General features: G+C 38.4%; 1 protein-coding gene across 1 annotated transcript in view; it reads right to left on the minus strand.

Annotated features, from left to right (window-relative positions):
* The window catches only part of TMEM30A (transmembrane protein 30A), a 41,685-nt gene that overhangs the window by 8,764 nt on the left and 9,125 nt on the right, over positions 1-23,796 (minus strand). Inside the window, exons 2-3 of the mRNA XM_036249135.1 lie at positions 6,542-6,649; positions 3,859-3,966 (exon numbers count right to left, since the gene is read on the minus strand). Coding sequence (XP_036105028.1) covers positions 3,859-3,966; positions 6,542-6,649 — 216 coding nt within the window. The remainder of the gene's footprint in view (positions 1-3,858; positions 3,967-6,541; positions 6,650-23,796) is intronic.

Below are 23,796 nucleotides of genomic sequence, written 5' to 3' on the forward strand. Positions count from 1 at the left end.
TCCCTAAGCTATCTAGATTTATAAAGTCAGTACCTGAGACCATGAATATAAATAACATATAATTGGCCTATTACTATTTGAATGTTTTGATGAAAACTGATTTCAAAAAAAGGTTATTAAATGTAAATAAACTCTTAGTAAGGCAAATATATTCTAGCCACTAAACTCTTAAGGAAGTTTTAAAGAAAGGAAAATATTATTTACTACCTATGCATCAGGTACTGAGCTAAGCAATGCTAGGTATTTTGAAGTAACTGGCTTTTAAAAGCCATTTAATAAGTACCTGATACCTATCATGTACCATATAAGGTGCCAGAAACAAAAAGTTTTTTAAAATGAAGCCCCTGCTTTTAAGCAGCTTACAATAAATAGAGGAAACATACCCATACACAGCCAACAATAATATGAAATAAGAGCCATGATACAGGCATTTATATTCATTCAACGTGTATTTATTAAATGGCTTCCATGTGCTAGGCACTGACTAGGCACTTGATATATGGTAATTAAAGAAAGTCATGGTCTCTGCCTTCATGATCTTATAGTGTAGGAGGGAAGATATAAGATAAATAAGTAAATATATATTTATAAATTGTAATAAATGCTATACAAGTAATTACTCGGGGGAGGATGAGAGGAGCTACTTTATAATCTATGATAAGGGAAACTTTGTCTCTGGAGGTAATATCATATAAGTAAAGACCTAAAGAAAAGTAGGAAACAGCCATCTGAAGAGCAGGCAGAAGAGAGTTATAAGCAGAGAGAACAGTATGTGTCATTGAGAAAGAACTTGATATTTCTGAGAAGGTAAAAGGTAAATGTAGTTATAGTACAGCAATAAGGAAAATAACATATAATGAGATTGGAGTTATGCATAACTCAGATCATCCTGAGATTCTACTCCAAGTGTTAGTAAATTGCTGAAAGATTTTAAGCAGAGTAGTGGCATTTATTTTTTTAAAGATCACTATAGTGTCCTGGCCAGTATGGCTCTGGCCTGCGGACCAGAGTCCCGGGTTTCTCTCTCTCTCTCTCTTCCTTTCTCTCCCTCCCACTCTATCTGAACAAAAAATGGAAATGGAAAAATGTCCTCAGTGAGGATAAAAAAAAGTTTAAAATAAAGATCACTATAGCAGCTAGGCAGAAAATGGCCTAGAAAGGAAGGGCAAAGATGGATGATGTGGGAAGAAGTAGAGTATGAATGAAGTCAATATGTAGAAGTTATTTAACATCAAAGGGCACTAAAGAAAACAGCAGGCCTTGAGATAAGAGAACCCCTAGGAAAGGAGTAAAAAGCATTCTAAGCAAATAACATACAAATGTCAAAAGGGGCAGATTACACATGGTTTGGGAACAGCACACTTGGCCCACAGCAGCAAGGCCAAAGGTACATTAAAGATAAAGTACAGCCTGGCCAGCATGGCTCAATTTGGTTCAGAGTTGTCCCTTGTACCAAAGGGTCCCAGGTTTGATGCCCAGTCAGGGCACATGGCCAGGCTGAGGGTTCAATAAATGGTGGGGGGCATGCAGAAGGCAGCTGATCAGTGTTTCTCTCATATGGATGTTTCTTTCTCTCTCTCCCCCCTCCCTTCCTCTCTTTCTAAAATCAATAAAAATGTATTTTAAAACAGATAAAGTATAAAACAATGAGGCTAAAGTATAGGTTGATATCAGATTGTGAAGTCTTACACATAATGCTGAGTTACTTGGACTTCAATTTGTCCATTCTTAAAATCTTTAAGATTTTTGAAAGTGACCTGGTCTTAAATTCCATTTTGGGTCTCTGAACACACCCAATCCATGTTCCCAATCAACAAACTGAGAAAGACCCAGGAACTCAGTGTGTCTCACAGAACATCACCTTCTCTGGATTTGAGTTCTAAAAATTGGATCCCACAGAGTTAACCCCACATAGATTGTAAAATATTACAACCCTAACCAGACTCTTTAAACAGACTTATTGCTTCTTAAGATCCCAAACAACAGGAACTAGCAATAAAACCAAAAGGATAGCTTAGGGCAGCTATACACTTACCAGGACCATTCTGGTCACAATATGATCCTCAATTACATTCTAAGAGATTCACAATTTCTGAGAGATCCTAAATTGCTCTGGATCTGAAAGTCTGTTGGTTGGCAGCAATGACATAAAATATTGTACACCAACCACTACTATGAGAAGCTGAACAACAGTCAGGAAACTAAGATGCTCTAGTCCACAGATTCCCAAACCAGGCCAGGCATCAGAAGGGGAGCTTGTTAAAAATAGACATTTCAGAGGTCTACCCTTGTAGACACTGACTTATTAGCAGAATTCTGGAATCATATTTTCAAAAAGTTCCTAAGACAGTTTTTTTCAGTAACCCACCCTTTGGACTTTACTACTCAGGCTTCCCACAAGTTAAAAAATGAAGAGCATAATCTCAGAAATGAAAAAAGCTTATTTACACATTCTTACTTAGTGTAATAATAGTGAACAAACCCAAACAGAACATAATAAAGCAAAAATCTCAAGGACACTATTAAAAACAAGCAAGTAGTAATATGTCTTCTGGCTGTCAGAAATCATTAATCTTTATAAATTCCAGAAAAAAATTTTCAACTAAAAACCATCACTAAACAAACTAGAAATGGCACCCTGGCCAATTTGACTCAGCAGTTAGAGCATCGGCCCATGGACTAATGAGTCTCAGGTTTGAATCCAGTCAAGGGCATGTATCTTGGTTGTGGTTTGTACCTGGCCCTGGTCAGGGTCATGCGGGAGGCAACCAGTCAATGTGTCTCTTCCTGTTTTTTTAGCCAGGGAAATTTTTATTTTTAAAATATTAATTTCTTTTTTTTAATTTTCAAGGTACTTTTTTTTTTAAACCTATCTTTTTTGTTGAATGTATTACAGATGGTCCTCATTTTTCCCCCACTGACCCCCTCCTCCCCTCTCCCACCCCCCTCCTGCCTTTCCCCACACTGTTGTCTGTGTCCATTGGTTATGCATATATGCATATAAGTTCATTGGTTTATTTCTTCCCACCCCCTTCCCCTTGAGGTCTGTCAGTACAGCAACCAATCTGTACTTCTTAATCCCTTCACCTCCTTCACCCATTCCCCCAACACCCCTCCCATCTGGCAACCAATAAAATGTTCTCTGTATCTATGAGAATGTTTCTGTTCTACTTGTTCATTTTGTTTGTAGATTCGATTATTGATAGATATGTATTCATTGCCATTTTGTTTATTCATATTTTTTATCTTTTTCGTCAACAAGACCCTTCAACATTTCATATAATAATGGTTTGGTGGTGATGAACTCCTTTAGCTTTTTCTTGTCTGGGAAACTCTTTATATGGCCATCAATTCTAAATGACAGCTTTGCAGGATAGAGTAATCTTGGTTGTAGGTTCTTGCTTTTCATCACTCTGAATATTTCTTGCCACTCCCTTCTGGCCTGCAGTTTCTTTTGAGAAATTAGCTGTGTCTCTTTCACACAATGTTTCTCTCTCTCTTCCCCCTCCCTCCCACTCTACCTGAAGATAAACAGAAAAATATCCTCAGGTGAGGATTTAATGAGATAGATAGATAGATAGATAGATAGATAGATAGATAGATAGATAGATAGATAGATATAGATAGATACTGTAAATGGCAAGTAAGTTTAATAACATCCTAGCATTATTAAAATTAACATTTCTGGCTGCTCTGCCTGTGGAGTAAGTACTTTCTCTCTGTCCCACCGCTTCACTAACAAACTCTCTTTCACTTTAAACTCTAAAAAAACAACAAAAGAAAAATTTACATTTTTAACTAAACAACTGCCTCGTTGTTTCATAGAAACCACTTTTCATATGCCATCATTTTACTTACAAGTAAAGCACTAGAATCTCCATTTAGTTGACTATCATCTCGAGATTTCACATAACGACGGTGGTTTTGATAGAAATTAGACAGTCCATAATACATAAACACATTGCCCTGGAGAAAAAAGAAAAAATTTTCATATAGAACTATTAAGTATAAAATTATGTCATGCATACATAAAAGCTACATAGTTTTGGACTGTACTAGTTTTTTAGAATTTGTGAAAACTTAAAACAGGTATTGGGGTGAATTATAGCAGTACCTAGCAATCTAAAATAATACAAATTGTAAGTAAGGTTAAAGAAGGTGTCTTGCAAAAATCCAAGAGTAAACTTTGAAAATATCCTTAAAGACTTCAAAATAAGTGCTGGTTAGATTAAAACACAAACAAACAAACAAAAAACACATCCCTATTCTGATCTACTTTCAATTTAAAATTTTCTCTAATTCAGATTGGTCTTTATCCAATTAGCATCAACTTTCATTTATTGCCTAAATAATTCTGAACTCAAATTGAGGCATAATAAATTTTTCCACAGAATACTATATAATATTAGTAATTAATAAATTAATAATTAGTAAAGTATCTAAGATAATGCATCACTTTGTGATAATCAAGAAAAGTATTTTAATGTATTCAGTGGAGCTAACTTGGAGACAACTTGGAAAAGAACGGTAACCTACATATACCACAATTATTAAAAAATACCATAAAGACATCTTGAATATAAGATTTTTAGAGGTAGCAAAAACATGAAGCTATTTTCTCCTTTCTGGCTGCTACCTCTATCATTTATAATCTTATCCTCAATTAAAAAGAATTAAAGGAAAGGAGGGATAATGGTGACAAAAGGAGAACTAACTCTGGGTGGTCAACACATAGTACAGTATGCAGATAACATATTATAGAATTGTACCCTTGAAATCTATATAATTTTATTAGCCAATGTCACCCCATAAATTCAACAAAAATTTTAAAAATAAAAAAGAAATAAAAGGATAAAAGGAATACAGGATAAAGAAAAATTCAACAACATTCCAAGTATGCTTTATTTGATTTGCTACTTTTATATACACAATCATTAATATAAAGCTCTATTTTCAAATGCTAAATGTCTGCAAACTCTCTTATTCTACATAAAGAAAATGTTTACATAAAAACTTTTGGTTATCAAAATTATATCACAGAAACAAAGTATGCTTTAAAAAAAGTATCACCTGAATTAAGAAGTAAATTCAAACTGAATCTACAAACTGAAAAAGAGATACTTTTAATGAATACTGAGACAAAATAACTTACTTGAAGTTCTCTGAAAAGACTTTAGTGCAATTCAAAGGTTTGGCTTGTGAAAGAACACAGAGCCCACAAAAGAATAAATCTGAAGATGATCACCTTTGCAGAAGAGAAGTTCTGAAATAACTGTTTTTAATGGGGGAAAACTAATGTAGCTTCTAAATCAGTACAAGTCTCTTTTCTTTCTTTAATTTTGCCTGTTCTGACAAAAAGAACCCGATGCATCTTTATAATTTGTCCATCACATTGAAAAAATAATATAATTTTATGGTGTTTTAATTTTATATGTTATTTCTGCTGAAACAAAGTAAAATAATTAACTCTGTCTTTTCCCACATTTATTTTGTTTTTATAAAAAGTCAACATTATTTTCCTTTATTTTAGTGCAAGAGCATCTCCAACCACTAGATGGCAATCATCTACCAGGGACTACAAGAATCATCACTTCCTTTCAGAAAACTCAAGTGTAGAAAAATCTAAAAAGTTGGCATGTATTAAAGTAGTTTTGTTCCCTAACCAATAAAACAGTAACTTTTAAGCTCAATTTTCTGGAAAAGAAGAGCACAAACTGGTCTTGCCATTTCTATTCTGAATCTTTATGTCCTTTATGCTTAGTTTCCAAGATTGACAGATAAGTGTGAATACAAGATACACACAGACCACACAGAGATGTTGGTCTAACTGCTTATCAAGGCATAAAAGATCAATACGGATTTAACTAAATGTTTTCATCAATGGTAATAATTCATATCTGATAGAAAAATAATATAATTAAATAATGGGTGAATTAGTGTTTATTTTCTAAATTAAAACTTGTTTTAGTATTAGAAGTAGGTAAAATAATTTGAACAATTTTTAAAATACAAGTAAATGTAGATATAATCTTGATCAAAACTGATTTGTACAATAAAATTCTCTAGTGAAAAGAAACGACGTTTTAAATTTAGTTTATAAAGTATTAACTAAAATAAACTACTTAAATACATGTATTTAATTACCAGACAGCATAAATTCAATAGCCAAAAAATAATAATCTTCCTCAAAAGTATATGAACTCAGCCCAGCCAGTGTAGCTCAGTGGCTGAGCACTGACCCATGCACCAAGAGGTCACCGGCTCAATTCCCAGTCAGGGCACATGCCCAGGTTGTGGGCCTGATCCCTAGTGGGGGGCATGCAGGAGGTGGCCAATCAATGTTCTCTCTCATTGATGTTTCTATCTCTCTCTCCCTCTCCCTTCCTCTCTCTCTAAAAATCAATTTAAAAAAATTTTTTTAAGTGTATAAACTCAAATTAAAGTGACTTCCCCATAAAAAAAAAGACTAGCAAAAAAATTAATAAAATGTCAACATTTTTTAAAACATGGCTTTTTAAACACATTACTTGAAAATACAGACCTCAAAAGACTGTTCCAGTGTGAAGTTAATGGTACAAATACAAGGTGTCACATTCGGAGACAAACATTTATTGCAGGGACTGGAAGGGTCTATTCCGGTATAATCAATCTGCAAGAGAAAAACAGAACTAAGCACTTCCTTGGAAAAGTGGGTGCACTCTAAAATAATTTGCTATTAGAGAGGAAAGTTAGTCCAACGGAGCAACCTACAGCCCCCTCAAAAAAAAAAAAAAAACCTTTTTAAAGTCATCCATTTATTTTACAGTGTGAGTAAAAACTGGAAAGGTTCATGTTATTCTACTGGCTCAACCTTTCTAAGTAAATTCCTCTCTACATACTTTGTATCAAAAGAAATTCATTTATGCATCAAAATCATAAATATGAAATTCTAACGGCATGATGTATAAAGATTTAAGAACTATAGCGAAAAGAGTTGGAAAACTGAATAAAAAAGGAGCTAGCCCTGGCCAGTTTGGCTCAGCGGTTATAGCGTCGGCCTGCGGGCCAATGAGTCACAGGTTCAATTCTGGTCAAGGGCACATATTTCAGTTGCGGTTTGTCCCTGGCCTTGGTGGGGTCATGTGGAAGGCAACTAGTCGATGTGGCTCTATCACATTGATATTTCTCTCTGTCTCTCTCCCTCCCTCCCTCCCACTCTATCTGATAATAAGTGAAAAAATATCCTCGAGTGAGGAATTAAAAAAAAGAAAAAGGAGCTATATAATAACCCTGACAAGCTCAGGGAGCCACATGGCAGGACTGACAAGCTCAGTGAGCAAAAGTAACCACACAGGATGGTCTGATCATAAATTCCTCACTGTACAGGCCATGGTGGGTAGTCACTATAGCTTCCTTAGCAATGGTCAATCTTCACCTTAAGTGAACTCTGCCCATTGTTCTTATGCATGTAGGTTGCCAGAGTAATTTTCCTTTCCAGACCCCTTGAAGACTTAACTGCAGGCACCAGAGCACAAAATCACCGAGTACATGACCACAGAACCCCTCATTGTTAATACTGTTCCCTATATACCATCCCGATGTACTGTCAATGTAAATTATTAACTATTCTGTACCCACCAATGTAAAAGAAGTATGTGTTTCTCCATTTTGCCTTTTATCCAATCCTAGAGATTCCCCCCCTTTGCCTTCTCCAATCGCCTTAATCTACCACCAATGGATTTCATGTGACCCTCCTTATATTTTCTTTTATTCTAAATGCAGAAAAGGAAATGTAAAACTGCCATTCTCCAGAGCACTTTCTCAATCAGTTGAGATTTTTCTTCTAGGTATGTCCTCAACATTTGGCTCAAATAAACTATTTTAAGACTTTTCTATAGGCTGGACATTCTTTCTTTGATATAATTTAAAACCAGACTAATACAGACATCTATAAATCAGTTATTAATCTTAAATACTTTTCAGTCACCTAAACTTCCACAGTATATTTTCAAATTTAAAAAAAATGAACAAACAAACAAACAAAACGATTAGGTTTCTCTAGGGCTACCATTTTTTGAAAGCCTAGTATTATCTAATAAAGAATTTGTCTTGTGCCCTGGCCAGTTTGGCTCAGCGGTTGGAGTATCGGCCCACAGACCAGAGTCATGGGTTGAATTCTACTCAAGGGCTAGTCAAGGTACTATAAACGTACCTCAGTTACAGTTCGTCCCCAGCCCTGGTCAGGGTCCTATGGGAGGCAACCAATCAATGTGTCTCTCTCACACTGATGTTTCCACCCACCCCTCCCTCCCTCCCTCCCTCCCTCCCTCCCACTCTGTCTGAAAAGAGATGGAAAAATATCCTCAGGTGAGGATTTAAAAAAAAAATTTCTTTGTCCTGGGTTCTGGGCAAGGAGCTTCTAAAACCCTTGGAATTTCCTCAATGATAGGAGTATATTTGTTTTTAAATAAGCATCTTGATTCAGGCTAGAGTTTTTGCTAACAAGATGGTTCAGGATCAGGGCTGGTCACCAGAAAGACTTGATGTGATTAGGGACTTTGAGAAGAGGGGGAAGGCTGGAAATTTAGTTGAATCCTGTGGCCAATGCTTAGTCAATCATGCCTAAGTCATAAAATTCCAATAAAAACTCTGGACCCTGCAGCACAGGGGAGCTTCCTAATTGGTTCATTCATTGATGCCAGGATAAGAGCAGGGCACAAGGCTTCACATTCAGGACCCTTTCAGACCTTGCCTTATGTATCTCTCCATTTAACTGGTTCCAATTTATATTGTTTATAGTAAAACTGTAATAATAAGCATAGCATTTCCCTGAGTTCTGTGAGTCATTCTACCAAATTTTAAACCTGAGAGTGGTTACAGGAAACCTCCATTTTGTAGCTAATTGGTCAGACGTGCAAGTGGCCTTGAGACCTCTGAATTGGCAACTGGCATCTGAAGTGAGAGCAGTCTTGTGAGGGGAGTACTGGGAACCCTCCTGATTTGTACACTAGTTGGCCAGAAGTGTGAGTAGCCTGGGGACCTGACTTGCAGCTGGTGTCTGAAGTGGTGACAGTCTTATTGGTGACTCTGTCCTTATACCTGCGAAGCCTGACAATAACTCAGGGTGATTAGTGTCAGGACTAAATTGCAATACACTAGCTGGTGTAAGACCTGGCCAGATAGCTAAAACGACAGCCTTTGTTTCCATTATGAGAATTTTTAAAATAGATTTTTTTTTATTTTAATTTTTATTGTTGAGAGTATTACAGATATCCCTCATTTTTCCCCCTTCGTCCGTCTCCACCCTGCTCCTGCCCCACCCCAGGTCTTCACCTCACCATTGTCTATGTCAATGGGCTATGCATATAAACATATAAATTCTTTGGTTAATCTCTTCCCACCCCACCCCCTTCCCTCTGCTATCTGTCCAACTGTTCCATGCTGCAATGTCTTTGGACCTATTTTGTTCGTCAGTTTATTTTGTTCATTAGATTCCACACGTAAATGGGATCATATGGTATTTGTCTTTCTCTGACTGGCTTATTTCACTTAGCATAATAATCTCCAGGTCCGTCCATGGTGTCTAAAAGGGTAAGAGATCCTTCTTTTTGAAAACTGCATAGTACTCCATTTTATAAATGTACCACAGCTTTTTTACCCACTCATCTACTCATGGGCCCTTGACCTGTATCCAGATCTTAGCTATTGTAAATAATGCTGCTGTGAACATAGGGGTGCATATATTCTTTCTGAATGGTGTTTTGGGTTTCTTAGGATATATTCCCAGAAGTGGGATCATTGGGTCAAACAGCAGTTAAAAAGATTTTAGTTCTTAACGCAGTTTTAGGGTCACAGCAAAACTGAACATGGAAAGTACAGAATTCTCATGTACTCTGCCCCCACAGATACACAACCTCCCAATTATCAATATCCTCCACCAGAGTGGAACATTTTTTACAATTAATGACCCTACACTGACACATCATAATCACCCAAAGGCCATAGGTTATATTAAGATTCACTCTTGATGCTCTACATTCCATGAATTTTGACAAATATATAATGAGGTATACACCATCTTAGTATCATACAAAATAGTTTTTACTGCCTTAAAAATCCTCTGTACTCTGCCAATTCATCCCGTTAACCTCATGAGCAACCACTGATCTTTTTACTATTTCCAGTTTTGCCTTTTCCAGGGTGTCATATACAGTAGTTGGAATTATGCAGTATGTAGGCTTTTCGGGTTGGCCTTTCACTAAGTATATGCATTTAAGGTTCCTCCTCTGCATCTTTTCATGGTTTAATAGCACATTAATTTTTAGCATTGAACATTATTCCATTTCCCGGATGTATCAAATCATTTATTCATTCACCTACTGAAGAACATTGTAAAAATAAACAGAAACTTCAATGAAAATGGAGCGGGGGTGGGGGGGCGGGGGAGTGGGAGGAGGGTGTCAATGGGGGGGAAAAGAGAAACATCTATAACAAAAATAAATGAATTTAAAAAAGAGAAAAGAAATAAATGAAAAAAGAAGGAATAATGTTGAGCAAAAAGAGACCAAAACTTAAAAGATTTAGAAAATACTCAAGTCTATCCATATTGCAAAAAATAAGAAAGCTTGTTCTATAAAGAATACTAGGGTGTGGCTGAACAACCATTTGCTAAAAAAAAAAAAATAGCATGAGTGTGAACCATGGAACTAATTAGCCATTCCAACAGGATAGCAATAGCTGGTACTAGGCTTGAACCAAGGATCACTGACTGCAAGCCCAATGTTCCTTTACTAAACTGCTTTTCCCAAGAACAGTGAGTCCCCTTTGCCTTCTAGAAGACTGTCTTTATCAAAAATAGCACATAAAACCCTGACCGGTGTTGCTCAGTCGTTAAGAGCATTGGCCACACACCAAAGGGTTGCCGGTTCCACACCTGACCCCAATCACGGTGCTGCAGCAGGCAACCAATCGATGTTCTCTCTCACACTGATGTTTCTCTCTTCTCTCTTTCCCTCTGCCTCTCCTGCTCCCTCCCTCCCCTTCCACTCTTTCTAAAAATCAATGGGAAAAATATCTTCGAGTGAGGACTTAAAAAGAAGACAGCACATGAAAATAACTGCTATAAATGCTAAGTGCCAAAATGAGTGGTAAAGAAGACAATTAGTATTAAGAAGAAAAGGATTTGAACTGAGCCATTAAGAAAAATAGAAAAGCCCTGGCCGGTTTTTCTCAGTGGTTAGAGCATTGGCCTGCGGTCCAGAGAGACCTGGGTTCAGTTCCGGCTAAGGGCACGTATCTCAGTTGCAGTTTGTCCCCAGCCCTGGTTGGTCGTGCAGGTGGCAGCCGCTCGATGTGTACCTTTCACACTGATGTTTCTCTCACTCTTCCTCTCTCTCCCTCCCACTCTATTCTGAACAAAAAATGAAAAAAAAATATTGTCCTCGGGTGAGGATAAAAAAAAAAAGATAGAAAAAAGACAAAGGGGGCATATAAAGAAGGTAGAAAGCACAGGTTTAAGTGATACCATAACAATCTGGTTATTATTTAACAGAAAGGGAGTAAAGGGAAGACCAGATAACATTGGTATGCCATAGATACAGCTTTACCAGGAAGCTACAAGTTAATACTCTCCAGGTCTGTTCCCTGCTGATCGATGGGAGAAGGAACTGGACAAAGGCAATTTAAATAATTTTTCTTTATTGATTTTAGAGAGAGAGTAATGGAGAGGAAGAGAGATAGAGATATCGATTGGCAGCCTCCTACATGCCCCTCACTGGAAATCAGGCCCACAACCTGGGCATGGCCATTGCAAGGGCATGAAATCTGAATATTTAAACTCATAAGCAAAAGAAAGCTCTCTCTCTCTCTCTTGCTGCTTACGTCTGACTCCTGGCTTGCCAGGCTCTCACACTCTGCATTCACCCATGTGGCTCACGACCATGTGGACTCCACACAATGGACTAATCTGCCTGATGCTCTGCCAGACTTAACTCTACTATGGAACAAAATCTGGACAATGGCCCTATTTCTATCTCTGCTGAACCCCCAGCTAACCCTCTTCCAGCACTAGGTTAAGGGAACTGGGACTCTGATACCCAAAGGATATAATTCCACTCAAATAAAGCCTTTTTTTAAAAATCCTCACCTGAGGATATATTTTTTCATTCATTTATTTATTTATTTATTTATTTATTTATTTATTTATTTAGGATAGAGTGTGAGGGTGGGAGGGAGGGAGGGAGGGAGGGAAACATCAATGTTAGAGAGACACATCAATTGACTGCTTCCTGCATGACCCCCACCAGGGCCGGGGATGGAACTGCAACCAAGGTACATGCCCTTGACTGGAATTGAACCCAAGACTCTTTGGTTTCCGGGCAGCCACTCTAACCACTGAACCAAACAGGCCAGAGCCATGCAAATAAAGTCTTTTACCACATCACAGTCTCTCATGGGGGCCTCTGAAAATGATTATTCCAGTGGCGCCCCAAGAACCTCACTCCCACTAGTGTCAGGGAAATTGGACCCACTGATTCCTCCAGTAAAATAAGAACAACGTGCATAAACACTCTGAATTTGTGGAGCATTTTCATGAGACGAGGCTAAGATAAAAACTAGAGCAATATGATACTGTTTTTTAATGACTATTGCTTATTGAATGTTTACTAAGTGCCAGATACTATAAGCACTTAAATCATATCATCTCGTTAAAAAATACAATAGTCCTGCCCTGGCCAGTTTGGTTCAGCAGTTAGAGCATCAGTTTCCCATAAGGGCACATACCTCAGTTGCAGTTTGTCCCCGGCCCCATTGGGGTCCTGTGGGTGGCAACCACTCGATGTGTCTCTCTCACATCGATGTTTCTCTCTCTCATCGATGTTTCTCTCTCTCTTCCTCCCTCTCTCCCTCCCACTCAATCTGTAGATAGATGCAAAAATGTCCTCCGGTGAGGATAAAAAATAAAATAAAAAATACAGTAGTCCTACAAAGTTTGTTTTTATTTTCCTTATTTTAGCATAGGAAACTGCCATTTAGTAAGGTTTAGCAATTTTCCCCAAGATCATCCAGCTATCCACCTTTCTCAAAAATCTATACTCTTGCAACTATATTATGCTCTCTCACACAATGGACATATATCATCCTTTCTTATGTACAACCTCAAGACATTCAGATTATAAGAATGAAAAAAATCACTGAGGGATAATTGTGATTTGTTTTTGTTGTCAGCTATTAACTGCCAGCTTCGAAACAGTCTTCTAAATATTGTGGAATTCTCCATTTTGAGAGTTTAGGAAGGGAGCTAGGACACCATCTCCCACTTCAGAAGCCAAAGGGGTAAATGAGTTCTTCTCCCTAACCCTAGGCAACCAATACAGAAGCATAAAATCTGGATCAATTTAATTAAGTCTAGATGATTAAATCTTCATATAAATCACTGAATCTTGGAAGACAAACCAGAGTAGGTATGATTAGATTAGTAGTCACAGCAGGACCTAGCAGGGAGAACTCAGGAGTGGCTATAGCTTATAAATCACTGTTTCTGCTTCCAAATTTCCTTTTCTTCCCACCTGTCTACAAACATGCTTCTCTAGACTTCCTATCCATTTTATGCAGGAGCGACTCAATCTCCCTCTAAAATATTCTTTTCCTGTGTAAGCTATCCAGAGTTGGTTACCGCTACTGACAACAAAGTCTCTGAAAGCTAAGTAACTCTGAGTGTTAAAAAATGTTCTGCAGAAAATTAAGAAGCTGGAGAGATTTCTAAGGAAGCTAACATAATCAAATACTTCTATAATAACAAATTCAAAGAGTCTAGGAAATGGAACTTCCATTTCTTCCTGTATGCCCCATCATGAAGTAATCATTCATTAACTTAATATTGAGCAGGAGGAGGAAACTTTCCTCTACCCTCCTGGGTTCTTTCAGCTAGTCTAACAATCAAACAAACATGAAACATTTAAAAAAGAAAACCAAATTTAATACATATGTACACATGTGAACCCCACATACATGAGAGGTTCTGGGGACAGAGGGAAAATGAGATATACATGACATTCTGAGCTAAGGATCACTTTGGGGCTTCAGAAGGGAAGAAGGCCACTCACTGGACAATAAGAACAGCAGATGTTCAGTAATTACAAGTTTGCCCTGCCATACATATATAGGTCATAAAGTTATTTCTGGTTGTAACTCATTATGGATAAGACCCCTAATTTAAATTCTTTAAGAGAGAGGTAAAAATTTCTAATGAGTCTGCAGGGTCTCAATTGCCTTCAGCTCAAAATAATTCACATGACAAAGTGGCATATTTTGGGGAGACCTGTTCTGGATCGCTACAATATTTACTGAGTGCTTGTACAGTCCAGGTAATGAGGACTCAGCCCAGTACCTCACCTCTTAAAACTCAGTGTGTATATAGAAAACAGTCATTAAAATGGAAAGGATTTTTTGATAAAACAGGTACTATGAAAATATATAACCTAATCTAGTATTCAGCGAGTTTCTTTGTAAGGGCTGATGAGTGGATGTTATCAACAGGGAGGCTGTACAAAGAGGAACTGTATCTCTAAATCAAGGCTTAATACATGTATAAACCCAAAACATGTATGACCTTTAGACTTAAAATAAAGCTTTGAGAATCAATTAGGGATTCTCCAGTTAAGGTATCTAATTTTTCTACAGTTCCCATTTATAAGACAATTGGCAATCAGTAGTAAGGAAAATTTAGGTCTCAGGAAAGAGAAAAATAAAATTAGATTGCAGAGTAGAAACTGAAGACATAGGTTTTGTGACTGTGAGCCACTATAAGCTACAGCAGTGTGGCTTTGTAGCCTAGGTGATAAAATGTGTATAGAGCTATGGAGAAGGCCATTCCAACACTATTCTAGAATTCTTAGAAATGGCAGCATTGAAAGCTTCAGGAGATAGCACCTTAGCACATACACTGGTACACGCATGAGGTACAGCAACACCAGTAGCAACAAGGAAGCTCATTCAGTTGACATTAGGTAGGACAGACATCACCCAGGGGGAAGGAAGGGCATGACCTTACCCCTGCTCTAGGTGAATGGAGCACGTACTTTAGTTTCATGAGTCCTACTAGTGCCACTAGTGTGACACCAGAGCAGCAAATTTCTCTGCTTTGTCAATGAGAGATCTTAGACAAAAAAAGAGAAGTCTGTAGAGACTGAGCAGTTGTCCAAATTCTTGCCTCAGAGGAAGTAATGCAAGTTACATTGTTTCCCACCCAAGGCACAAAAAGAAGGGATACCCCATGGGGCAGCACCAAATCTGGGACTCCAGCATCCTGGCTCACACTGTTTGCCCCACCCTGGTGATTCCCTGAGGCCCTGCCCCACCCGACTTTCAGGCCCACCCAAGCTGTTTCCAGTGGCTTTACCATAGGACTGGTCTGTTTTGGCTCCTGCTTCAGATTTTCCTAAATTCTCTCAAACAAGCAGCATCTGGCCACAATGAGCCCCACACCTCTTGCTAAGTGGCCCCAGGCCTGGCACTAGAAGCAGCCAGTCTTGGTTCACAGCTGGGCTTTGCCTGGGCACCAAGCCCAGCACAAGAAGCAGCCATCTACATATCACTTTGTAGCTTATGCCTGGTGGCCCCAGGTACAACATAAGCAGTGGCTTACCTTGCCCCAGAACAAGCACTCCCAGTGGACGGCTTCACACCATGTCAAAGCACCACCACCCAACCACCTTCACAAGTGACACACTCAAGGAATGGACTCAGGGGGGTACCAGAGCCCTGCTGAAGTAAGTCTTGTTCTGTGTGGTGGGCCCCTGTACACTACACAGCTGATCATCCAAGGCAGTCAGAGTTCAGTGGTTAGTGGGCACAGCCAGTCCTTACAGCTGATCAGCCTGAGTAAAACTCTCCCTTTGACCTGCCAATAGCAATCAAGATTCAATTACAACAGAAGGGTGTAAAGTCCACACGAGGGGTGCATCTCGAGGGCCCAGCTGGGTGATGAGGAAGGCTGTGCCACTGGACCCTAAAGGACACCTACTACAACAGGACCCCCTAGGAAGCATAGGAGACAGAGCTACTCTACCTAATACATAGAAACAAACACAGGGAGGCAACCAAAATGAGGAGACAAAGAAACATGTCCCAAATGAAAGAACAGAACAAAACTCCAGGAAAAAAATAAACAAAATGGAGATAAGCAAGCTAACAGATGCAGAGTTCAAAACACTGCTTATAAGGATACTCCATGAACTTAGTGAGAATCTGAAGGAACTCTGTGAGAACGTCAAGAACTTAGTGAGGACCTCAAGAGCATAATAAAGAACCAGTCAGAAATAAAGGATGCACTAACTGAAATAAAGAATAATTTACAGGGAATCAATAGTAGAGTAGGTGAAGTCAAGAAGCAAACCATCGATTTGGAATATACCGTAGCAAAAAACACCCAATCAGGACAGCAAAAAGTAAAAAGAATCCAAAAAAATTAGGATAGTATAAGGAGCCTGTGGGACAACTTAAATAGTACCAACATTCACATCATGGGAGTGCCAGAAGGAGGAGAGAGAGAGCAAGAAATTAAAAACCTATTTGAAACAATAATGACAGAAAACTTCCCTAACCTGGTAAAGGAAACAGACATACAAGTTCAGCTCAGAGAGTCCCAAACAAGATGAACCCATAGAGGTCCACACCAAGACACATCATTATCAAAATGCCAAAGGTTAAAGACAAAAAGAGAATCTTAAAAGCAGCAAGAGAAAAGCAGTTCATTACCTATAACAGAGCTCCCATAAGACTGTCAGCTGATTTCTCAAAAGAAACTTTGCAGGCCAGAAGGGAGTGGCAAGAAATATTTAAAGTGTTAAAGAGCAAGGACCTACAACCAAGATTACTCTATCCTGCAAAGCTATCATTTAGAATCAATGGACATATAGTTTCCCAGACAAGAAAAAGCTAAAGGAATTCACCACCACCAAAACAGTATTATATGAAATGTTGAAGGGTCTTCTTGAAGAAGAAGATAAAAAAATATGAACAATAAAATGACAATAAATACGTATCTATCAACAACTGAATCTACAAACAAAATGAGCAAGCAGAACAGAAGAAGACTCATAGATAAAGAGAACTTTGTGTCGGTTGCCAGATGGGAGGGGGCTGGAGGAATGGGTGAAAAGGATGAAGGGATTAAGTACAAAGTGGCCCTGGCCAGTTTGGCTCAGCGGTTAGAGCGTCGGCCCACGAACCAGAGAGTCCCGGGTTCGGTTGCCCCTAAGGGCACTTACCTTGGTTGCAGTTTGTCCCCAGCCCAGCTGGGGTCATGTGGGTGGCAACCACTCGATGTGTCTCTCTCACATTGATGTTTCTCTCTCTCTCTTCCTTCTTCTCTTCCTCCAGCTCTATTCTGAAGATAAATGCAAAAATGTCCTCAGGTAAGGATTAAAAAAAAGTACAAATTGGTTGAGGAACTTCAAAGGGAAGGGGGTAGGTGGGGTGTGAAGAGAGAAATCCAAGAACTAATATGCATATATGCATAACCAATAGACACAGACGATAGTATGGGGAAGGCAAGAGCAGGGATGGGAGTGGGGACGAGGCGGTAAAGAGGGGAAAAAAGAAGGGACATCTATAATACATTAAACAATAAAGATAAGTTTAAAAAGAAAAAATAATAAGGGATATCACTGAGTTTTCCACAGAGGTTACTATAATTGTAAATTAAGTCATTTGTACAATACAGGCCCTCACAGGAAAGAAGGCAAGTATAGATTATGAGAATGAGAGGAGATGTAACAGGGGCACAATAAGCAAGCAGGGTATCCTGGAGTACTGAACACCATTTTAAATGCTTTTTTTTATTAAATAGGCAATGCATCAACGTAGAAAAATTCCCCTCCAAAATGCCCATCAGATAAAGGGTGTGGAGGAAATAAACATCCCTATTTAAATTATTTAGAGCCTCTTAAAAGTTAGCAGTTGATGCCCTGGCTGGTTTGGCTCAGCGGTTAGAGCGTCCGCCTGCGGTCCGGAGAGACCCGGGTTCGGTTCCCGCTAAGGGCACGTACCTCGGTTGCAGTTTGTCCCTGGCCCTGGTTGGTCGTGCGGGTGGCAGCCACTCGATGTGTCCCTTTCACATCGATGTTTCCCTCTCTCTCTCTTCCTCTCTCTCCCTCCCACTCTGTCTGTACAAAAAATTAAAAAAAATGTCCTCGGATGAGGATAAAAATAAAAGTTAGCAGTTGAATAAATTTTTTAAAATAACTTACTCTGGATTATTTTATTTTTGAAGATTAGTTTTAAAAAATCAACACCTAGGCCTGGCCGGTTTGGCTCAGCAGTTAGGGCATCGGCCTACAGTCCAGAGAGACCTGAGTTCGGTTCCTGCTAAGGGCACGTACCTCGGTTGCAGTTTGTCCCTGGCCCCAGTTGGGGTCATGCGGGAGGCGGCCACTCAATGTGTCCCTTTCACATTGATGTCTCTCTCTCTCTCTTCCTCTCTCTCCCTCCCACTCTACCTGAACAAAAATGGAAAAATGTCCACAGGTGAGGATTAAAAAAAAAAATCAACACCTAAACCCGGCCAGTGTAGCTCAGTGGATTGAGTGTTGTCCCATGGACTGAGAGGTCCCATTCTGATTCCGTCAGGACACATGCCCGGGTTGCAGGCTTGATCCCCAGTAGGGGGTGTACAGGAGGCAGCCAATAGATGTTTCTCTCTCCCTTCCTCTCTCTCTAAAAAAATAAATTAAAAAACATTAAAAATCAACAGCTAAGTTCTAAATTTATAGGTACAGATCAAGTTAATCCTTTATCTCCTAATAAAATTCTTTGGGTCATATGAAATCTGTTGTATGTTTATGTAAATTAGAGAGTGAATGGTAAACATAGACAAGGTTTTTACTTCTAATTCTATGTAAGCCTCAATTTCACACTTATTAATGCTAAATGAATCAATTAGGTAATATATAAATGTACATTCTCTTTGAAGAAAGGACAGCAATAGCAAAGCTAAGTATTATTTAATAAATGTCTACTCCATGCCAGAATTGTTCTTAATCTGTTACAGAAAGGAAATTGAGATTCAGAGGTTAAATGACCCACAGCCAAACACCTGGTATGTGACTGTATCCATTTCCTAGAGCTGCCTTAACAAATTACCACAAACTGAGTGTCTTAGAAAAAGAAAAATTTATTCTCTTATAGTTAGGGCTAGAAGTCTGAATTCAAGGTGTCAGCATGGCTACACTCCCTCTGAGACTTTTGGTAGAAACCTTCCTTGTCTCTTCCTAGCTTCCTTTGTATTCCTTGGCTTGCAACTGCATCACTCCACCTCTGCCTCTATTGTTACATGATCTCTGACTTCACATCATCTTCCCTCGGTGAGTGTCTGTATCTTCTGATAAAAATACCAGGCATGTCCGGCCGGTGTGGCTCAGTGGTTTGAGTGTCAACCCATGCACCAAGAGGTCGCAGTTCGATTCCAGGTCAGGACACATGACCAGGTTGTGGGACCAATTCCCAGTAGGGAGCATGCAGGAGGCGGCCAATAGATGTTCTCTCTCATCGATGTTTCTAGCTCTCTTTCCTTCTCACTTCCTTTCTCTCTAAAATCAATAAAAAAAGGGGGGGAAAAACATCTGTTTTAAAAATACTAGTCATACTGGTTAGGAGCCCACCCAAATGACCTTAACTTAACTTGATTACATCTGCAATGACTCTATTTCCAAATAAAGTCACATTCACAGGTACTAGGAATTAGGATTTCAACATATCCTTTGGTGGGACACAATTCAATCCATCACAGTGATAGAATCATATCTATTTAGCTCCAAAGTTGCTATTCTTTCCATTAGACTGCATTGTTGCTTCCCATAATCTTGAATATACATACTATCCAATAATTTAGAAATATGGAAGTCAATTTAAAAGACAATATTCTTTAAAATATAATTGTCACCAACTGTTGATATGCTGATGTTTTAAACAGTACTACCAATCTTCTAATTTTTCATCCAAAACACTGATTAAAGACAACAACTTTGTCATAGCAGATGTTATCCCAGGACCATAGTAACTTTTAGAGTCTACAACAGAATCTTATAATACAAATTTTCAAACACAAAATATTTATATATAGCCTTGAACTCATCTCTACACAATAAATAAATTCTAACGTGAAGTTTTAATTAACTCCTTAAAAGTCTTACCAAGATATCAAGTTGTAAAAACGGCCTAGGACAGACATGATGAAAGGGCTTTGCTAGTTAGGCTCCATCTCATGTAATAAGGTGGCTCACAGGAGCACAAAAGCAATTAATATGAATAAAGCAAGGCTTTCTATTCTAAAGCAATAGATGGTCTTTTCTATTAAAAAATGTTTTTGTATAGTCATATAACTGATGTTCAAATATTAGTGCCTTTTTCTTTTGTCTCCAGTGCTACTTTCTGACAACAGCCTCATGCTGCCTTGTATCGTATCATCAATTACACTACCCTCTCTAAATTGTCACTGGTCTTTTCTCCACGCCCCAGCCCGTTTTTATACCTAGGTATATTCATTTGGTTGCATTTCTTATTTCCCACTTAAAACTCTGTTTCAAATCATGGTGATCTTTTGAAAATTAAGCCATACATATATGTGGTCTGTCAATCATTTCTGGTTATGCTTCACTAAAAACTTGACTTTAAAAAAAATCAATGATGATGGTTCTTTGAATCTTTCAATCTCACACCCAATCGCGGTCTTTTGAAACCTGTAAATGGTACCACCACTGTCCCAAGCATCCAAGCTAAAAATCCTGGCATCGTATTTGGCATTATTTAGTAGTCCCCAAGTTTTGCCAATTCTTCCTTAGCAATATACTCAGCAACCTTGAATTTGTCTCTCATTGCATCCACTACAGATAAAAAACTTTGAGAGCTCATGTCAGGTTTTTAAAAGGGAAAACAAGAAGTACATTGTATCTTTTTTAAAATCAAGTAAAACAAATAATTTCTAAACATTTTTTTTTATTCTCACCCAAGGACATTTTTCCATTTTTTGTTCAGGTAGAATGGGAGGAAGAGAGAGAGAAACATCGATGTGAAAGGGACACATTGAGTGGCTGGCACCCGCACGACCCAACCAGGGCCGGGGATAAACTGCAACCAAGGTACATTCCCTTAATGGGAACTGAACCCAGGTCTCTCTGGACCGCAGGACGACGCTCTAACCGCTGAGCCAAACCGGCCAGGGCTCTAAACATTTTTATATGTAAATACTATCATAGATAATGGAAGATCTGAGAGCTTTCAACAGAAGCCAACTTACTCAGTACATTGATAAACAATGTTATCAGATACTATAATGTCACATAATCATTCTTACATTTTAATTAATTTTTGAAATAAAACTATAAATCTATGTAGTTGATGGTTGGTCCACGGTTTCCAATTTTCAGAACTAATAAGGATACAACAGTATTTCTTTCTAAAATAAGCTTCTAAAAAATGGGGGGTATTTTATGCCATTTTTAAAATCATGCATTCCCTCCTTTCGCTGCAACACTTGCCAATCAACCTGTTTACTAAGTTGGTTTTACCTTTAGATACAGATGGATATCATAGTTTATATAAATTTGATCTTATAGTACATAACATTTTCCTTGGCTAATTTCAGTAACTCCTTCAGACCCATATGTTCAATAAACTCTCAATAAATTATTTTAATATTTTTTTATTGTACCAACTGAATTTAATTATTTCATTCATTCGTTCAAACATTTTAGTCCCTATTAGATGCCAACTGTTATGCTATATATAGAATGGGAATACATGATAGAAAAGTGCATTGTTTGTACCACAAAAGACTTTACAGACTAGTGGAACAGAAAGTCATGTTAATCAATAATTACAAAATATAATTTGACAATGTTATGAAAGGTAATAACCTAGTACTTACAGAACGTGAAAGAAGCATATATATCAGGTGGTGAGAGGTAGAAATCAGGGAAGACTTTCTATAATGCTGACAAGAATGAAATTTGAAAATCGTGGTAGAATAAGAAAAGGAAGGACATTTTGGGTAGATCTAGCAGCATGACACATTCCAGAAACTAAAATAGTTTGCTACCACTAGAGCCAAGGGTAGGGGACTAGTGTACAAGGCTGAACAAGTAGAAAGTAGCCTATCATGAAGAAAATTATGTTTTACATTAGGGATTTAAACATTATCCTGAATGCCAGAGGGAACCTTGAGGGAAATTTTAATCAAGAGAATGAAATATTCCAACTAGACTTAATTTTAAAAGTTCACTCTGCCCCCGCTAGACAGGGTGGCTCAGTTGGTTAGAGTGTCGACCCATATACCAAGAGGTGGTCAGTTCTATTCTTAGTCAGGGTACATATCCACGTTGCAGATTTGATACCCATTCGATCCCTAGTAGGGGCACATGTGAGAGGCAGCCAATTAAAAGATGTTTCTCTCTCACATCAATGTTTTTCTCTCCTCCCACCCCCGTTCTCTCTCTAAAATCAATTTTTTTAAAAAGTATGAAAGATCACTCTGGCAGTAAAGTGCAGAAAAAATTATGAAAATGCCAGGCTAGAAGCTAAAAAAACACAATGCTACTGCAATAATTCAGGTGAGAAATGTTGAGAAAATAAACTTAGAAAAGGACAGTGGGAATGGGAAAGAGAGAGATTAAAAAATAGAGAGAAAAAGAATCTACAGAACTTAATGCCTAGAGATGAGATGAGGACAAATAAGTTTAGATTGACTTCTAGGGTTCCTAGCTTGAAAATCACATAGATGGTTAATGCCTTCACTATAAGACAGTTTCACCACTGCTCTTCGTGTTGCTGCTAACTCAAAGGGCAGCTCTCGGTCCTCCATTCATACGAACTATCAGCAGCAGCATTAGGCATGTTTGTTTGCACACTGTTCCTTGAAACAGGTTTCCAGGACACCACACTTTTCTTGCTTTTCCCCTATCTCCCTGGCTGCTTCTTTTCAGTTTCCTTTGCTAGTTCCTCCTTGTCTCCCCAACATCTTCAACAATGGAATGACGCAGAATTTGGATGTTTTCTTTGACCTACAATCACTCTCCTGATTTCATTCCATCTTATATCTTTATATATTTATGTTGATTTGCCTTCAAATGTGTAACCCCAGTCTCAATCTTCCCCCTCATATATTCAATTGCCTACTCACTATTTCCAACTTGGTTGTCTAAAAGGCATCTCACTGTTAACAAGTCAAAGGAAAAAGAAAAAAAACCTCTCTATTTGGCCTCTCACTCCCTAACCCCCTTCTACCAAAACTTTTTCTGCAGTTTTCCCCATCTTGAAAAATTACAAATCCATCCTTCCAATGCAGACCAAAATATCTTAAAGTTCTCTGATTCTGCTTGAATTATTATTAATAGCCCTTTACTGGTTTCCCTGCTTCTACTTATTCCTCAGGTAATATTCTCCATATCACTGACAGAGTGACTATTTTAATCATAAGCAGTAAGATCATATCACCTACCTCTGTAAAACTTGTCAGTGGCTTTGCATGACACTGAGTGTAGAAGCCAAATCCTTATAATGACACGTGATGGGCACCCCACTAGTTTAGCACTCTGACCTGATCTTCTACTATCCTCCCCCACTTCTCACTCACCTCCAGCCACACTGACCTCTTTGTTGTTCTTCCATCATCCTACTAAGAACACTCCTCAGGACATTTGCTCCTATTATTTCTTGTCTGAAACATTCTTCCTTCAGATATCAATATGGCTCACTCCTTCACCTTTTTTAGACCTTTACTCAAATACCACTTTACTGAGGCCTTCTATTTAAAATTATAAA

The sequence above is a fragment of the Molossus molossus genome, unplaced genomic scaffold, assembly GCF_014108415.1.
Source record: "Molossus molossus isolate mMolMol1 unplaced genomic scaffold, mMolMol1.p scaffold_m16_p_8, whole genome shotgun sequence".
Classification (NCBI taxonomy): Eukaryota; Metazoa; Chordata; class Mammalia; order Chiroptera; family Molossidae; genus Molossus; species Molossus molossus.